At 37.6% G+C, this 18823-nt stretch overlaps 1 protein-coding gene across 7 annotated transcripts in view; it reads left to right on the top strand.

Moving 5' to 3' along the window:
* Nucleotides 1-18823, top strand: part of Opa1 (Opa1 mitochondrial dynamin like GTPase) — a 50232-nt gene that overhangs the window by 28026 nt on the left and 3383 nt on the right. For all 7 annotated transcript variants that reach the window (XM_071687408.1, XM_071687406.1, XM_071687403.1 and 4 more), the window contains 12 exons: nucleotides 86-211; nucleotides 1446-1676; nucleotides 2471-2616; nucleotides 4976-5137; nucleotides 8176-8363; nucleotides 10228-10442; nucleotides 12759-12898; nucleotides 15130-15247; nucleotides 15540-15746; nucleotides 15900-15993; nucleotides 17155-17265; nucleotides 18526-18602. In XM_071687408.1, coding sequence (XP_071543509.1) covers nucleotides 86-211; nucleotides 1446-1676; nucleotides 2471-2616; nucleotides 4976-5137; nucleotides 8176-8363; nucleotides 10228-10442; nucleotides 12759-12898; nucleotides 15130-15247; nucleotides 15540-15746; nucleotides 15900-15993; nucleotides 17155-17265; nucleotides 18526-18590 — 1803 coding nt within the window. In that variant the 3' untranslated portion in view covers nucleotides 18591-18602. The remainder of the gene's footprint in view (nucleotides 1-85; nucleotides 212-1445; nucleotides 1677-2470; nucleotides 2617-4975; nucleotides 5138-8175; nucleotides 8364-10227; nucleotides 10443-12758; nucleotides 12899-15129; nucleotides 15248-15539; nucleotides 15747-15899; nucleotides 15994-17154; nucleotides 17266-18525; nucleotides 18603-18823) is intronic.

Here is an 18823-nt window from a genome sequence, read left to right as displayed (position 1 = left end):
GATTTTGCATATTTATGAGTTATGACTGTGGCACTCTGAAATCCTTTCTTTTATTCTTGATTAACAGATCTGATGTCAATTTCAGGTAGAGTTAAGGATGCGAAATAGTGTACGATCAGGACGTACAGTTAGCCATGAAGTAATCTCCATGACAGTTAAGGGTCCAGGTCTTCAAAGGATGGTACTTGTTGACCTTCCTGGAATTATTAGTGTAAGTATCTTAGGTTCTGGTATGCATGTTACTTATTCATTGTGTGAGATCAGTAATGTAAGAGTCATTTGTGCTGTTTGGAGAGGGAGTGTTATACTCATGTGGCACCATCTCTTGAACATTCTCTACTATCTCACAGCACCTTGAATTTATATATGCTGTCTTTATTAATCATATATTTAGACATTTTATTCCATCCATCCAAAACTCTTAGACCATAAAAGTGCATCTTCATATCTTTCTTGATAAGATTCTTTCTTAAGTTCATAATATGTCCTCTGGTTGCTCTGCCATTTTGTCTCTTGGAGAACTGTTTACTGTCTGTATCATTGATCCATTTTGAAAATATGCATCTTTGTATGTATATAGGTTATCAGGACTCCACCTGCTCAAGGTTATACCTCAAATGAAAAGTCATCTTTAGTGTGGCTCTGTTATTGGAAGTACAGTCTTGCCAAGGAACTTCTCACTCTAAAGGGGTTCACTTTTTTCTGCATCTGGATGTATTATGGCCTTGGGTTCCAGGAGCCTCTGGAAAGAGATCATGGATAGTGCCATGGCTCTTTCTTAAAAATTGGCCTTGAGGTGATTAAAGATAATACATACATACTTGCTTCCTGCCCCAAGAGGCTTGCAAGGAATAGAGTGAATTGGAACCATGTGGTATACCGGGATCGACATGCTGTCAGTGAACTGAACCAGGGCATATGAAACATCTGGGGTAAACCATGGAAAGGTCTGTAGGGCCTGGATGTGGATAGGGAGCTGTGGTTTAAGTGCATTACATGTGTGTGTGTGTAAATGTTGATATGTATATGTATGTGCTTGCATATATGTATGTATCTGAATGGATGGGTCTTTCTTTGTCAGTTTCCTGACACAGGAAATGGCAAATATGTAAAAAAAAAATACATACATACATGCATGTATACTCTTGACTGAGCCAGGGCATATGAAGTGTCAGGGGTAAACCATTGAAAGGTCTGTGTGGCCAGATTTTATATGACCTGTAGTTTTGGTGCATTGCACATGACACCTAGAGATTGGATGTGAGTGGAAGTGGTCTTTCTTCATCTGTTCCTGGCTCTACCTCACTAACATGGGAAAGGGCACTTCCTTAAGGGAAAAGATGTATTTAGTCTCTTTGGGTTAACATTTTTTGAGGGCTGTTGATATTTATTTTTTGTAATATGTTAACTCTCATGCTTGTTTAACCTATGTGATCTTATTTCAGACGGTAACAACTGACATGGCAACAGACACTCGGGAAGCCATTCGTGCAATTTCTCAGCAATATATGTCCAACCCCAATGCTATCATTTTGTGTATTCAAGATGGATCAGTGGATGCTGAAAGATCTAATGTTACTGATCTTGTAAGCCAAATGGATCCTCAAGGCAAAAGAACCATTTTTGTGCTTACTAAAGTTGATCTTGCTGAAGAAAATCTCACAAACCCAGACAGAGTATGTTGAAGTTTGTTAATGTATTCATTTAACTAGCCCAGAGTTGAAAGTAGTTCTTGTAAAAAAAATATAGGGTGCCAGTACTTTTACTAATATTTGTCAACTTTTTATATGATTCTTTTATCATTGATTTGGTTACTTTGAATACTTACTTCTGTCTTTCCTCATTCATTACAACCATGACTTAAGTCAGACATCTCACCCAGATTGAAAAGGGGTGAGCTTTATATTTGACAGTATTGTAACTACTTAATGACAACAGACTGACTTACCAATGTACTTACTCTAAACTTTCAAAATACTTGATTTATCCTCCCCATTTCTCCCAGTCCACACCATTCTTGACATGAATATCATTGGTATCTGAACATAGGACCATATCATCCATGCTGTAGCAAACATGAAGATTTTTAGACCTTGTTGTTGTCAGTTGTATCCTGAGGTTCTTAACTTATGTATGTACTTTATTTAAGACTCGTCAGACTTCTATTGCCTAGAATTGAAATAGCACTGTACACAGCCGTTGAAGAGTGAGATTCAAACAGAATGCTTTCTTCCAGCATACTAGCTTTCTTAGTTTCAGTCAAGAACTGCAGAAAGTTAATCATGATAATTGACATGAAAAATTGTGATCTTTGGAGTATTGTTATTTATCAGTGATAGTAACCCTCCTCATGTATCAGTTATGTGTTTGTTTATTTTTAAGTTATTTGAGTGAATAATTTTGTTTTTTATTCCATCTGTGGGCACAATGGTTTCCATGAATTTATAGGTAAGTTTATTTCATTTTGCAGATAAGGAAAATACTGGCTGGTAAATTATTTCCAATGCGGGCTTTGGGATACTTTGCCGTGGTTACTGGTAAAGGAAATCAGGAAGACTCTATACAGGCCATTAAAGATTATGAAGAAGCATTCTTCAGAAGTTCTCGGATTTTTAAGTAAGTTTGTTGTTACTGAATAATGTTGAATGTAGTCTATTACCTCTTGAGTTTATTCCACACCTATATTGTTTATTTATTTATTATACTTTGTACACATGTATAATAACAGCTCCCTTTCCATATTCAGGCCCCACAAAACTTTCCATGGTTTACCCCAGATGCTTAACATGCCCTAGTTCAATGCATTGACAGCATGTCAACCCTGGTATACCACATCGTTCCAATTCACTCTATTCCTTGCACGCCTTTCACCCTCCTGCATGTTCAGACCCCAATCGCTTAAAATCTTTTTCACTCCATCTTTCCACCTCCAATTTGGCCTCCCACTTCTCCTCGTTCCCTCCACCTCTGACACATATATATCCTCTTTGTCACTCTTTCCTCACTCATTCCCTCCATGTGACCAAACCATTTCAATACACCCTCTTCTACTCTCTCAACCACACTCTTTTTATTACCACACATTTCTCTTACCCCTTCATTACTTACTCGATCAAACCACCTCACACCACATATTGTCCTCAAACATCTCATTTCCAACACATCCACCCTTCTCCACACACCCCTATCTGTAGCCCACACCTTGCAACCATATAACATTGTTGGAACCACTATTCCTCCAAACATACCCATTTTTGCTTTCCGAGATAATGTTCTCGCCTTCCACACATTCTTCGACGCTCCCAGAACCTTCGCCCCCTCCCCCACCCTGTCCCCACCCTGTGATTCACTAATGCTTCCATTGTTCCATCCACTGCCAAATCCACTCCTAGATATCTAAAACACTTCACTTCCTCCTGTTTTTCTCCATTTTTCTTGCATCCTTTGGATTGTATCTCCTCCCAAGATGTATTATATGTGACGCGTTCCATATTCAAAAAATTTCATTTTATATACTAACTTGCTTTTAGGTGAAGTGCTGCTGTAGGTGAAGTAAATGGATTGTCCTTTCTCCCTATGAGTTACTTTCAATGACCACATTTACTCTGTGTGACCTCTTGGTGGTCTGCTGTTGCCACATTTTCAGATTCTGAACTGATCTTTCAAACAGGTGATGTTATTTTCCTGTTTCCTCGTCTTTGTTATTTTTTCTTTCTTTTCTGCACTAAATAGTTTTCAAAGCATGAATGCTGAATAAGCCAATTCTCCCAGACCAGTCTGCACTAAGTAGTTTTCAAAGCATGTATGCTGAATAAGCCAATTCTCTCAGATCAGTTGGGTAATATCTGTCAAAGAATTCACCTTCCAACAACTCTTATGCATTGCCAGCTAATCTTGGTTGGCTCTTGAAAACAAACATCACCACAGATATGTTATTCCCACCCTAGCTCCTTTCCAGAGTAGATTCTATCTATATCCTAATGCCAGTTCCATTCTGGAACTCCCTCAAGGGGGTGGCCATGGCAATAGGGTCTCCATAACTAGTGAACTCCATTGCTGCTTGATAGCCTTTAGTGCCTCACCATTAACCGGCCACTGATAGAGGGCAAGTCTAGCACAGTGTTTGCAGGGGCTTCTACTTAATGTTCCTATTGCTACTACTACATAATGTTCCTGCCTAATGTTCCTACCTATTACTTCTACCTAATGTTTCTTCGTAATGCTCCTACCTACTATTTCTGTCTGTTGCTCCTACCATTTTACCAAAAGGCAGGGCTAGCACATATTGTTTTACCACAAGAAAATTTAGTGTTACAAAGAATGAACTGTATGAGTTAAGTGTTATGTGTGACAAGGATAGATTGTATGTTTGTGGACAGAATGCCAATAGTCCTCGTGTGGGTGAGGTAGAAAGAAGACAGATACCTGGGTCAGAGAAATGCAACTTGACATCCACTGAAGTGCAAGCTCACTACACAGCTGTCATTAACCCTCCCAATACCCAGGCAGGTATTACTGGTAATATCCTTCCCTCCCTGTTTGTTGGCTGCCTACCAGCTACTACTTACAAGAGAAAATTCATCTCTTTACATGAAGTTAACCTTCAGAAAAATCCTAGTTATGTTTTTTGAAGCATGGGAAATTTTAAGTTGATGGTTTATATACTTTATGGTGCCATTTTCAACAATAAACTAAGCTGTAAGGTTGGCATCAGTACCAATACAAAATCTACGTGTTTTCTCTATATATTCATTAAACATTTCCATGAATAATTTTCTATCTCCTACTATAAAGGCTCTTAATATACAACTCATTATTTAGCTAGAGAACATTATCTTATCAATATGCTCTTAAATTCAAGATTTTCATTTATAATTATTCCCAAGTCTTTCACATTATCATTACTCCCCATGACCTTTAATTCATTATCATCACCATTATCAGTTTCTGCAGAAATGCTATTTTTCCTTCACAGAGGTGGTGTGATCAACAGTCATCAATGTACAACAAGAAATCTAAGTCTTGCAGTATCAGAGTGTTTTTGGAAGATGGTGCGAGATACTGTAGAACAACAGGCAGATGCATTTAAAGCTACACGGTTTAATCTGGAAACAGAATGGAAAAATAATTTTCCAAGGTATGACTTCTGTCCATATCTCTGATGCTTGTTCCCTTCTGGAACTCCTTCAAGGAGGTGACTATGGTAATAGAGTCTCCATAATTAGTGAGCTCAAGTGCCACTTCTTACCATTCATTGCCTCACCCTTAACTGGCCAATGGCAGAGGGTAACTCTAATGCTGTGTTTGCAGAGACTCCAACCTAATGTTCCTACGAAATGCTTCTACCTAACACTGTTTGAATTCTGTGTGGTATAATGGTATTGTCTGTAATACCTGTCAGAAGAAATTTCTTGAAAGAACTTGACACATTGATGAATTTCATTTTTTCTATACCTCCTTGAAGGTTTTCTTCATTTGATTGCATTTGTCTTAATGCAACATTTCTTTAAATAGAATTAATGAATTAGTCTGCAGTTCCAGGTACAGTTTCAGACTTTTTAAGTTTTTTGTATTCTTGCATTTACTGTGTTTTCCATTGATATTGATAAAGTGACTTTCAGAGGAAATTTTATTTTGCCCTGTACTTGTACAGTTATTTTTAGTAAAAGTAGTTTTCAGTTTTTCACACATGGTAAAAATAACGGACAAACAGATTGCTTCAAGGAAAATTTTGCTTTACATCTAGTACATTTCGATGCTGGAATGTCTGGATCGTAGTTACCATATAACAGGAGATACTGCTTGAGCCACCTGGCTTTAAATATAAGAAACAATCTATGTGTTGTAGATAGATTTCTCAAAACAGGGGTTATCACTGTTGTTGATTTGTTAACCAGGCAATTCAACATTTGAATGGCTCAAAGTGAAATGCCTGATTGCCAAAAGATACTTATAGTGCCCTTATGTAAAGGCAAGGGGAACAAATGTGAATACTCAAATTACAAATTGTAAGGTGTGAGAGTCATTATTGAAAGGGTGGTGGCATGCATGGAACACATGACTGGGGAGAGGTAGAAATTATATGGACCAGGTGTGTGCTGTGAAGAATTTATGTGGGAAATAATTGGAGAGAGTAATTTGTTTGTGGTATGTGTGGATCTGGAGAAAGCCTATGGTAGGTTTGACAGATGCTGTGTGGAAGGTGCTACAAACATGGTGTAAATAGGAATTCACTAAATCAATTGAGGAATTCATACCTGGAGAGTAGAGCTTGTGTGCAAATTGGAAGGAAGGAGGTTGAAGAGTCAACTTCGTAGATAATTTAAACGATTAAACTATGAACCCCAGAGAAGATGGTTCTCTGTCAAAGAAGTATAATGTTAAAGTTTTTTAAGTTGTTTATGGACAGGATGATGAGGATGAATGCAAGGGTCATAGAGAAAATGCCAGGGCTTCATTTTGCTTGTGGTTGCAAGGTGTAGATCAGTCAGTTGCTGTTTGCAGATGACACAACTGTGGTGACATGCTTCAGAGAGATACTTCTGACGCTAGTAATAGGGTTTTGGAGACTTGTGTGAAAGAAGAAAATGTAAAAGTAAATTTGGAGGGTGAGACAGCATGGTTTGAATGGGGATGTCCTGGAGGATATGGGAGTTGAGGAGGGATTCAGAGACTTTGGAAATGGTAGATTTCAAAGTGTGAGGATGATAAAGGGGTTGGAAATGGTAGATGTCAAAGCATCAGGATGATGGTTAGAGGGGTAGAGCAGTCACTCTCTTAGGGATGGGATGTACCAATGCATGCTTCCAAGAAGAAGGGAGAGTTCTGGTTTTTAAACAGAAATGGAACAGGTGAACAAGTACAAGTGCAAGTTCAGAGGCACGCTGTTTCAGTTCATAGGAATAGATGCCACCAGGACCATAAACTTTGCTTGTATCCAGAGAGAGGTTTCTTTGGACAGTTCGAAAAGAGATTACAGGAAGGGGCATAGGACTAGGAAGAGGAGCATCAAGGGGTGAAGGAGTGTTAGAGTCATCCAAGGTAAAGTTAGAGGAGAAATGGGAACTAAAGAGAGTTACTTTGTCTTTGGAAAAGACAGCTGTAGTACTGCCAGAATGGAAAAGTGAAGGAAAGGTAGAGCAACAGAATTTGTTAGCAATGTTCTTAGCTAAAGACCAGAAAGACCTATCAGTGCATGATGAAGAGAGGTCATTGCTCTTCCTATGAATAAAGAAATGTTTGCCTCATGGATAACATATTTGCAGTGATGTGGGGCAGTGATAAATGCTAAATGGGAATTGGAGGAAGGAGAGTTCTTCCAAGCCCAGTATGCTCGATCCCTTACCCAAATGGCCTCAGAACAAGAATGGTTGAACCACAGATTGGAAGAAGAGGTTGTCTTGGAAGAAGAGGGCATAAATGCTTCCATTCCCACAACAATAACCTCTTATGCATTTGGCAGAGAGAGAAGCGTCACCACATAAGAGACAGTAATTTACCTTAGGAAAGTCAGAAAAGTTATTCCAGTCAGCTTTGCTGAGGTGCCAGCAATTGACTTTTAGAAGGGGCTATTAGAGGGGCAGTACTGTTACAATAGATACATTTATGAGAATGTGGTCAAATGAACCGATTGGGAGAGATTGTGTATTTACACTGTGAAGGAGTAGCAGGGGAAATCAGATCCAGAATATTAGAAGGGTCACATTGGTCAGGAATATATGTGGGTTTGGAGGTAATTTGCTCTTGGTCATTGAGAATGGTGAACATCAGGGCTTCAATACCCCCATTATCATGGCATATGGGAGGAATTCAACCATTCTCTGTGGCTAACGTTGAAATCTCCTAGGCAGAGGATCTTGGCTTGTGGGTGAGAAGATACTACAGTCTCATGGGACGAGTTTAGATAGTCAAAGAAAGATGTAGAATTGAGCTGTCCCTCTCTTTGGCAGCAGAGTTAGGTGGGAACTCAGAGATTCTTAGCACCCCACAATGCCAGGGAGTAGGTGCTGTAGCTTTGTTATTCAATTTGGTAAGGAACTAACGAGCTCAATTGTTGACGTGCGATTTCATGCCACCATAGGCCTACTTCAAATGAAACTTATTGTGATTGTCATATTATGCCTTGAAAATGTGCTTAGATGCCATAAGATTCTATGTACACTTTATTTTTTACAGAACCCGAGAATTGGATCGTGATGAGTTATTTGAAAAGGCCCGAGGGGATATTTTGGATGAAGTAGTGAACTTGTCGCAACTTTCACCTAAGCAGTGGGAAGATGCACTCTCAAAAAAACTATGGGATAAGATGGTCACATATATATTTGAAAATATTTATTTACCAGCAGCCCAAACTGAAAATTCAGGTATGATATTTTTTACTTCCCACGATCATTTTTTTTCAGCATTTTCATGGAATTATGGAGTTTGATATGTCTAATCTTTTAGATATTATAGGGTAAAATTAGAGGTTAGAGAGATTAATAGTATGTTAGTATGGAACATAATTTTATCATTCTATATATTGCCGTAAGATATTCTCTGATGTCAGGATAGAGCAGAAAGAATACTACCCACTAAATTCCTTGTATGTATTAGAAGCTGAAAAAGAGGAACAGCAGCAGGGGAATGGAATTTGCCAATTTAGTATTCTCACCTGAAAGTAAAACAAGAAGGTCCCAAACGTGGATTATTCCTTGAAGGCTCATGCTGGTTTGTCTGAATGTGTTTGGTTGTAACCAGGATGAAAGGAAGGGAGAGATAGTTGATGTGCTTGAGTAGAGAAACCTGGTTGATGTGGCAATGAACAAAACAGGTTGAATGATCTGGGTAGAGTGGTTCAAAGAGCTAAAGTCCATGGTTGATAAGATGACAAGAGAGGAGGGGATGGCAATTCTGATAAATGAGCTGTGGAACTTTTAAGGTGTAAAAGTGTGTGTTCAGGGTTGGATTTGATTGGAATGAAAGTATACAATGGTATGTGGTTAATTGTTTTATCTTGTGCACCAGGAAATAAGAGGAATGAGAAAAGGAATGCATTTACCATTTTGCTGCTCTGGACCTCATGTGAGGATTCAAAGAGGGCTGCTCTTGGCTTCATATGAGAAATTAGTGGGTCCCACTGGTATCTAAATTCCCAGCTGATATTTCAATCCACAACTAATTCGTTGATTTCACTATCATTCTCCTGCTACAACAGAAAAAGAATTCACATACCTGATACACATGGCAAGCCACATGAAATATTGTTAAGGATGTCATAGGAGAAAGGTGAATTAGAGAACAGGAGAGGGCAAACATCACACCTTTCTGCAAGAAAGGCGACTAGAAAATATTATTGTAGTACAGACCTACATCTCTGACATGTGTAGTCTATAAAATAATATTAAAGGTAATCAGAAAGCAAATGGACAGTTTCTTGCAGATTTTCAGTTTTGTAATCAAGTCACCCTTTACTCATCTCTTCCATAGTGGATGAATTCTTTCAGTTTTCATTGTAACTCGACTCTTTCTTTCTGGTACCATCTGTTGCCCTCCTCAGCACTCTCTATTAGTTCTTTGTGCATCTTGAAGTGTGTTCAATTCAGAGTTCATCAGCTATGTATTACACCAACTTTGGACTTTGTTTAGATCCCTTGTAAGTTGATTAAATTCTCCTTACTTTTAACTTCCTTCATGACCATGGCATCATCCATAAAACATATTCAGGTAGTCCAACCCTTTCAAGAAGAGCATTCCATTGGTGACACCCATTTTGAAAAGGCTCTTTTAACATGAATCCTTCTTCCCTTCTACTAAGTATATCTTTTATCCATCAGAGGGCTCTTACCCTTATTCCTGTCCAAAGGTCCATTCTATTTACCAGCCTCTTAAGTAAGTGATACAGCGTTAATTGCCTTCTGGCAGTCCAGATACATGCAAACCACCTAACCGTTTCTGTTGTCTAAAACAGGGCTCACTCTCAATTTAAAAAAGATGTAAAGAGTAGTATCTTAGAATAACAATGGTGCATGAATGGACAACTTTAAAAGATTGTATGATAGTACAGAATCGTAAAGAGATAGAGCCCCACAATGGTAAAACCCCTTCTCTGTACAGTACAGGTAGGTAATTACACAGATTTTCCAGAGTTGTCCTCTAAACACATACAAGGTGACATACTGGTGGCTAGTAATCTGACTGTAGGGATATTATGAATTTCTCAGCTCTTTTTTTCTCCTCTCATTTCAGGTACATTTAATACTACTGCAGACATTAAATTAAAACAATGGGCAGACCAAATGCTGCCCAAGAAATGTGTTGAGGTGGGCTGGGAGACACTTGAGGATGAATTTAGGAAATTCATGGAATGTGCTAAGAATTCAAAGGATCATGACAACATCTTTGATAACCTAAAGGCCTGTGTTGTTGATGAAGCCATGAGAAGGCATCAGTGGGAGGATAAGGTAATATCTTATTTCACATGTTTTGTGTTTATTAGCAAATTTGTATATGATTTTACCTCAGTTGTCTTAGCCACTGATTGTTCAATATAATATATCCCAGTGAAACATTCTGCAGAAAAGTAAGAATCACAAAACAATAAAGAAATATATTAGCTATCATGATTTTAATGTGAATGCAAATGCATTGCTCAAAATCTTTTTCACTCCATCTTTCCACCTCCAATTTGGTTTCCCACTTCTCGTTCCCTCCACTTCTGACACATATATCCTCTTTGTCAACCTTTCCTCACTCATTCTCTCCATGTGACCAAACCATTTCAAAACACCCTCTTCTGCTCTCTCAGCCACAGTCTTTTTATTACCACACATCTCTCTTACCCTATTATTACTTACTCGATCAAACCACCTCGCACCACATATTGTCCTCAAACATCTCATTTCCAGCACATCCACCCTCCTCTGCACAACTCCATCTATAACCCACGCCTCACAATCATATAACATTATTGGAACCACTGTTCCTTCAAACATACCCATTTTTGCTTTCCAAGATAATGTTCTCGACTTCCACACATTTTTCAACGCCATTTCCCACATTAGCGAGGTAGCAATAAGAACAGAGGACCCCCTCCTCTGTTCCTTCTATAGGAAAACTAAAAATGAGATGGGAGGATTTCCAGCCCCTGCTTTCTTCCATTTTAGTCGCCTTCTACGACACGCAGGGAATACATGGGAAGTATTCTTTCTCCACTATCCCCAGGTATAGGAATGCGCACCTTCATAGAACATACAAACCTCCAACAGCCACCATTTCCTGTGTCAGTGGGGTAGCGCTTGGAACAGATGAAGAAATGGCCTCATATATTCCCATCCTCTTTCTAAATGTCATGTATAATGCACTTAGACCATAGCCCCCAATCTACAACCATGCCCCAAACACCTCAGTATTTGCACACTGAGCTTATGAGGCCATGTGACCTGTATCCATTGTTTGGCATCATTTGTCTGTTGTCTGAACATTATTAGTTCATTTGATGTCAGCTTTATATTTCCTTGGTTTGCATAATCATCTAGAGATAAATGTGTAACATACTTTGGTAATGTTCTTATTAGTTAATATGAAGGTGATTTTTATTCTTGATAATAACATTGGTCATAATATATTATTTTTCAGATGACTTTTTGTAATAGGATCCATAGTTTGTTTGATAACTCGTCAGTCATCAGACATGCATTTTACTGAAACTTGCTCTTTGTAAGTGGATTTTGGAGGTGCAAATGAAACACTTTGAGAATGATGGGTCTTGGATCTTCAAATTTCATTCTAAATCTCTGTGGTTAGGTATTAAACTGCTGTCGCCTTATTGTGCTCTCTTTTCACATAATGCCCCTTCCGATAGAAATTCACTGAATAAGCATAGTAACTTGACACAACCTAGACTTACTTCCACATTTATTTCAAGCCACTTACTTTCATGCATACACAACTTTCTTTGTAAAAGCTCTAAATAGCATCAAGAAATCTTACAAATAGAGTCAGGGCTTCCCAGAGAGCCATCCTGTTCTCATTATGATGATTTGTTTTTTTAGCATATGTGGATGTTGTATACACTTCTTTAGTTCTCCTAGACTTTCTATACCACTGTGCAAAAATGTACAAACCCCTCTTCCCTTTGTGAAGCCACCTTGCATTCCACCAATATTCATTTTGATAATCCTTTTAACACAATTAGTAACAGTCCTGCCATATACCATGTTCCTTTTACTAAGGAGAATTATTTCTCTTTAATTCTTATGGTCACTTTTACAAACTGGGACAGTCATTCCCATTGTCCTGCCAACAGATCCATGCCACAGTCAATTTTACCTCCTCTCTACACCATTTGTACCTTCAGCTTTTCTAGTCTTTAATAACTTAATTGTTTCTGTAGAGTACTTCCTGCTTTGTATATATCTGTTCATTATCTTAATTTCACCTCTTCCAATCATTTATGTAAAATGTTCTCTCTCTACGACTTTCACTTTATGTCACTAGCATTCTCTCAGACTTGTTCATTGAAATAGAGCTAGAGCTTGAAAGAATGTTGGGTCACCTTAAATGTCATGTAGGAGTTCGACTTCGTTTGGCTTAGAAGTATTCGGTCACCAGTACCAGACTAAAACCCAGACTTCCCCTTTGAGACACTGGTTTTTATTTACAAGTCATTTTATAGAATTCAGCATCAGTTTGATGAAAACCAAGCATCCTAAGCTCTTGGTAAATACCTATTATTATTACAAAACCATTGTTATATTAGTGTTATATCACTCCAACAGGCTGCAGATGTGCTCCGTGTAATTCAGCTCAATGCTTTGGAGGATCGTTCCGTCAATGATAAACAGCAGTGGGATGCTGCATGCAAATTTCTTGAGGATTCAGTTAAAGAAAAGCTGCAGTCCACTGAAGGGACTCTAAGGTTTGTTATAGTTTTTTCTGTCTGGAATGTTAGAAGGATGCTTGCTAATTCATCCCATCTTGTAAAAGTGCTAAATTCCTCAATACCTCCAGATAGATATTTATGCAAACTAGGTGACTCCTGTTGACAGATGTTTATGCATCAAGTTTCATGCCTCAATTTAAAGACCTTGCACTGAGCCTGGGTGATGCAGTGCTGCGGTGGCTGTGCATGATCATTTTTCCCCACACTTGTTCATCTTCCAGTCATGAAAGTAGAGTATGAAAAGTACTTTAGAAATGATTATGTATATTATTATATATCTTTGAAACTGCGGGTTAAGAATATTTCTTAACTTAAAAAACTTGAATTTTGAGGGTTACAAAGGGTAATTTAGTGGGATATCAAAGGGTTAAACTTAATTATGGGAAGCCCAGACTACTCCAACACTGTACTGCATGTGCTTTTCCAAACAACCCATCTGTTTTGAGTGAGCCAATCACAGGCCATCAAAACAAATATGCTAACCTGGTTAGAAATTGGAAAAAAGTTTTGCCACGCATGGATATCATATGATGTGCAGTTTGAAGTTTCAGCAACTGTTGGGCGTACTTTTGAGTAGGATGTGTCATTATTTTGTGATGTAGTATTGTTCATACAATACCTTCATATTTTTGCATGTATTTATGTTTCGATCCTTTTTTCATCCACCATTACCATCAGCTCTACAGCCACCTATTCCATTCCTTCTTCCACCAACATTTCCACTGTCTCCCATCAGTCCTAACACTATCTGTGCTACAACTCCTACAGCTAACTATATGGCTACATGTGCCACCATCATTTCCTTCATCTCTGCTACCCTATTGCTGTCATCAGCACCCCTACAACTTGTACCTCTTTGTCATCCCTTTTGCTACCTCCATCACCAGCACCCCTTCCACCACCCTAGTTTAGTTTACAGCCACTGTCTGATGTACAATCATATAAATTCATATGTTGATGCATATTGATGGCACTTCGGCACACCACCAAAAGTAGGTCACCCTGACCTACACTTCATGCCTGAAAGACAGACTTTATAGTTGTAAATTCATTTTTTAATCATAATTTTTTGAATGGCCACAGCTATGAAATTGTAGGTATTGTATATTCTGGTTGATGGTGCATGGAATTGTCATTCCTATATACCTCGCAAACGCGGGAGACAGCGACAAAGCAAAAAAAAAAAAAAAAAATCTTATTATTATAACCCCATTTCCCGAGGTTCCTGTAGCTCCAAGGCTGTGCTACCATCAGTAACAGGGAAAGGATGGATTCCTTTGGAATTAGTTCTTCAAAGAGAGTGTACTTCAATGGTACAACCTCACTAAGGTGACTTTTCATTCATGGCATAACCACAAGCAGGTGAAGTCTGGCAGCACTTCCATGCTATATGAAATAGTAACAGTAATAACTATGTGACGTAAACTTATATCAGTCATGTATATAGAGACTAAAGGTAGTAGTTGGTATAGTCATCCACTAGCCAGGGAGGTATTTAACTGTACTACCCACCTGTGTGTGTAGTGAGCAAGCACTTCAGTGGTTGTCAAGTTGCACTCCTCTGGCCGAGATAGCTGTCTTTTCTTTCTGCCTCAACCACACGTGGTCTGCTCACATTGTCCACAAACGTAAAATCTCTCCTTGTCACTCTTAACACTTGACAACATTTAACTCATGCTACTCATTCTTCATAGCTCTAGATTTTCCCTGCTGTGAGCACTATGCACTAGCCCTGCCTTTTGACAAAATGGTAGGAGAAATAGAGAGGAGTAGTAGGTAGGAGCATTAGGTGGGCGTAGTAGGTAGGAATATTGGGTGGGAGCATTCTGTGAAATAGGTTGGAACATTAGTTGAACACTTTAGGTAGAAGTAGTGGGTAGAACATTAGTTAGGAGCCTCTGAGAATACTGTGCTAGAGTTGCCCTCTGCCAGTGACTTTTAAAGGGTGAGACACTTCAGGCTGAATAGTAGCACTGGAGTTCACCCGTTATGGAGACTCCTTTGCCGTGACCACTCCTTAGAGGGAGTTCATGAAGGGAACAGGCATCAGAGATGTAGATAGATAGTCAGATAGATAGATTATAAAGTGGATACTAGACGTGTACACCTTCATATGTTAAAATACATATTGTTTTATTCATTTCATCACAATTGTTTACTCTTCCACTTTCAGTGGAAATAATTACTCATTATTTCTCACAATACAGGGAAATGGTTGGTCCAAGCACCAAGGAACAGTGGGTGTACTGGTGCTACCCATCTGAAGATCAGAAGAAGAGAGCTGCTGTAAAGGCAGAGCTGGAAAAGCTCTTGATTTCTGACTATGTAAGTATATTCAGCTGCTGTGTATAGCAATGCTATATTCTTTATTAAATGGAGTAACCTCTTAAATGAAATTAAGGCTGACTGCATGAAATAGAAAAGTGATCAGGTAAGAGAGTAACTGGGAGACTGAAGGATAAAACATTAAGGTATTTAAGTACTGAGAGACATTCAGTAAAGATAGATTTGTTAAAGCAATGTATGGAAGCAACAGAATAAATTTAGGAAACAGAAGGTTTTGATAGTTTTACTGTCATGTAAATTTTGGAGAATAACGATTGCATTTTATTCACAGACACACAAGAATACACTAAGTTATGACGAAGTAACTACAGTTCGTAAAAATTCCCAGAATCAGGGTGTTGACGTTGATAATGAATTTGTACGGGAAACATGGCATCCTGTTTACAGGAGACATTTTCTGCGACGTGCACTAGCAAAAGCATATGACTGCAGGAAAGCTTTCTATGCCTACCATCAGGGACTGGAAGGAGAATTAGGGGTTTGTAAACAAATTCCATATTACTGTATCATGATAGTTGACATCTTTTAGAGATTATCCTTATTTGTTGTTTGCTGTATGTGAATTCAGTATACATAAATTTGATAGTAGCCATGAACCTTTTTAATTTGAAGTAGTTGAATTGTATCTCAGGTGGAGTGCAATGACATAGTATTATTCTGGAGGATTCAACAGATGATCAAGATCACAGCTAATGCGCTTAGGCAGCAGGTTATGAATCGAGAAGGTATGTTGCTATCTTTTATTTGTTATGTAAAGAAGTAGGAGAGTTGGGCTTTTTTTTTTCAGTGTAATGATGGTGTCTTTAGCACAGGATGAGATGAGCTGAGATTTTTTTTTTATCCTTTAATAGAATTCATAGGAAATAAAAATAGGAAAGAGATAATAGTGTACATGAATTTTTCAAAGAAATTGGACACATTTAAGTAAATTTTAAAGTAGAAAGACAGAATTAGAAGAAAAACAAACTCACTGCATTTTCCTTAGTACATAATTCACGGATGAATCCCAGAATGGATTAACATGGAATCACCATATTTGTCTTTAGATATCATGGAAAATAATGTTTTACTTGAAAATTACAGTAAAATCTGGGTATACCTCTACTCTCAAATAGGGCAGAAGGTAAATGCAAGAAAATTGATAATTGTGCTTTTATTTCTTAGTTTTCCTCTAAGTAGAACTACTGGCTAGTGCAGAACTTTTCTTCTAGAGGAAATCAGTTATTTTGGCCTGTTTATTTCCATAGAATGTTTTATGGTATTCCTCAAAAACAAATTTTTATTGATTGTAACATCATGATATTCACTCTTTGTCCCTTTCTGAATCATATGCTGCAACACACAGTGCCATCTGTTCATTATCTTTATTGCTACTTCCTTCTTCTTGTAACCTCATCTGACTCAGAGTGGTGGATATCCTGGCTGTGAAGAAGTCTTAATAAATCAGTCACTTCATACAGGTTGAACCTTCCTAAACTGGTATTCCATGAAGTGAAACTTAGATTACCGTAGTGAACTCACCACAAAACAAACAGTAAAATGCTCGGTAGAACTAGTGTAGTCATTATAATGGAATTTCTCAAACAGTGCAAAGTGGATAAATTAATAATGTCAGATGTAAAATTATAGAATACACTTCTTTTCTACGAATGCATTCCTATCCCTGAGCCCTGTTCCCTTTAAGAACTCCCTCAAGGGGATGGCCAAGGTAATAGAGTGTCCATAACTAGTGAACTCAAGTGCATTGGACAATACATTCCATTTATAGCAATGGTGTATCTGTGCTGCTCCAAAAACCTACCTATAGTAGAACATAAAATATATAGATAGAAACCTGATATTTAATAAATAGTAGTGCCACTTTAATTGTGTTTTCATTTTTGCAGCAAGAAGATTAGAAAAGGAGATTAAAGAAGTACTTGAAGAATATGGATGTGACCGAGAGAAGAAAGAACAGTTACTTACTGGTCGACGTGTAATGCTGGCTGAGGAACTAAGTAAATGTTATTTAGAACTATCTTATTTGAAATCTAGCAGAATTGTTGTCTTTTCTTTATGGAACCTGAACTTATAAGTTGAAAATTCAGTGTTCAAAGAAAAATAACCTGTTGGTATAATGCAGACTGTAGATATAATACTTATACATTGATGATTCAATTTTATGGCCAAATCAATAGTGCCTTACCATGAATTTGCATGCCTTAATCTTAAACCAATCAGGTGCCAACTGGCAAACATGAAATTCAAATCAGAAAGATACGTGGTTATTAACCCAAAAACCCTTAAAAACTCATTCATTGGTGACTTCACACTGTAAACACACTAGGTTTGTGTCAAACTTGCTGCTCAGTCAGCAATCATATAGATGAAATGAAAGATGCATCCAAGGATGCTAAGTAGTTTCTCTTCATAGCCTGTGGTTTAGATCTTATAAAGTTCAAAGTTCTTAGTTTTCAGTGCTTAGATATTATGGCTCAGCTAAATGCATGCTTCTCTAAAGTTTTGAATGCTTTTCATTCAAATGTTGATGTTACTCGCACATTAGCAGCTTTATAATTTTCTAATTATAATAAGTAAATATAATATTGCACCATTTGTTGTCAGTTTTGAAACATTTTCAGAGATTCATTCCTTTACCTACTACTTGTTATTTTTCTAATGTAGTGTTATATGATCATCTCAGAAACCTGATTAGTAAGAGTGAATAATGTTAGAAAATCTACTCAAAAGGCTCAGTCAGAGGAAACCACAGAAATGTTCCTAGGGGCTTGGTTGTGGACAGGGTTCTCTGGTTTTGATGCATTATCTACTCACTCAATTATAGGAAATTATCCTATCAGCCATTAGATTAATTAGGCAACTGCCTACTTTATTATATTTTAGTTAAATTAGTATTCAGAATTCAGTACAAGTTTTGAGCAGTGATCCAATTTGCATTTACAGACTCTCAGACATTTTGTCGAATTCCATATTACTTCACATACAGCTTCTTTCCATTTTTTTTACCTAGTTAAACCCATTTCAAAGCTCATTTTCCTTAAAGAAAGATTCAGAAAGTTCATTGCAAGGCTGTATAAAGTATTCATTGCAAATTTCAAGTCCTAAAGCAAAAATATAAAAATTCTAATGCTTGGTTAAGTACAATAAGGAGTCTACATTTCTTGATTATATACTTAACCTCTTGAGTCTAGATACATTTTTTGGTGTTCTGAATTGTAAAGTATAGGATAATGAGCTAAATAATGTTTATTTTGCAGAGAGAGTAAGGCAGATCCAGGAGAAGTTGGAGGAATTCATCTATGCATTAAACGCTGAAAAATGAGTAAACTTCATGGTAATGTAGTTGAAAACATTTTTGTAAGATAAAAATTCATATATTTATAGCTTCTGGGATTCAACAATATGCATTAAATATGCTAGGAAAATAAGACATTTTAGTGCTGTATATAGGAATTTCCTGTGTATGTGTATATTCATTGTTCTCGTGTAATTCTTGTAATTAGGGTTTAGGTCTTTTCTAGTAGACCTGCAGTTAGTAATATTTCCATCTAGTAT

This window comes from Panulirus ornatus, chromosome 43 (genome assembly GCF_036320965.1).
Source record: "Panulirus ornatus isolate Po-2019 chromosome 43, ASM3632096v1, whole genome shotgun sequence".
Taxonomy (NCBI): Eukaryota; Metazoa; Arthropoda; class Malacostraca; order Decapoda; family Palinuridae; genus Panulirus; species Panulirus ornatus.
This window is presented reverse-complemented; position numbering and strand designations above follow the sequence as displayed.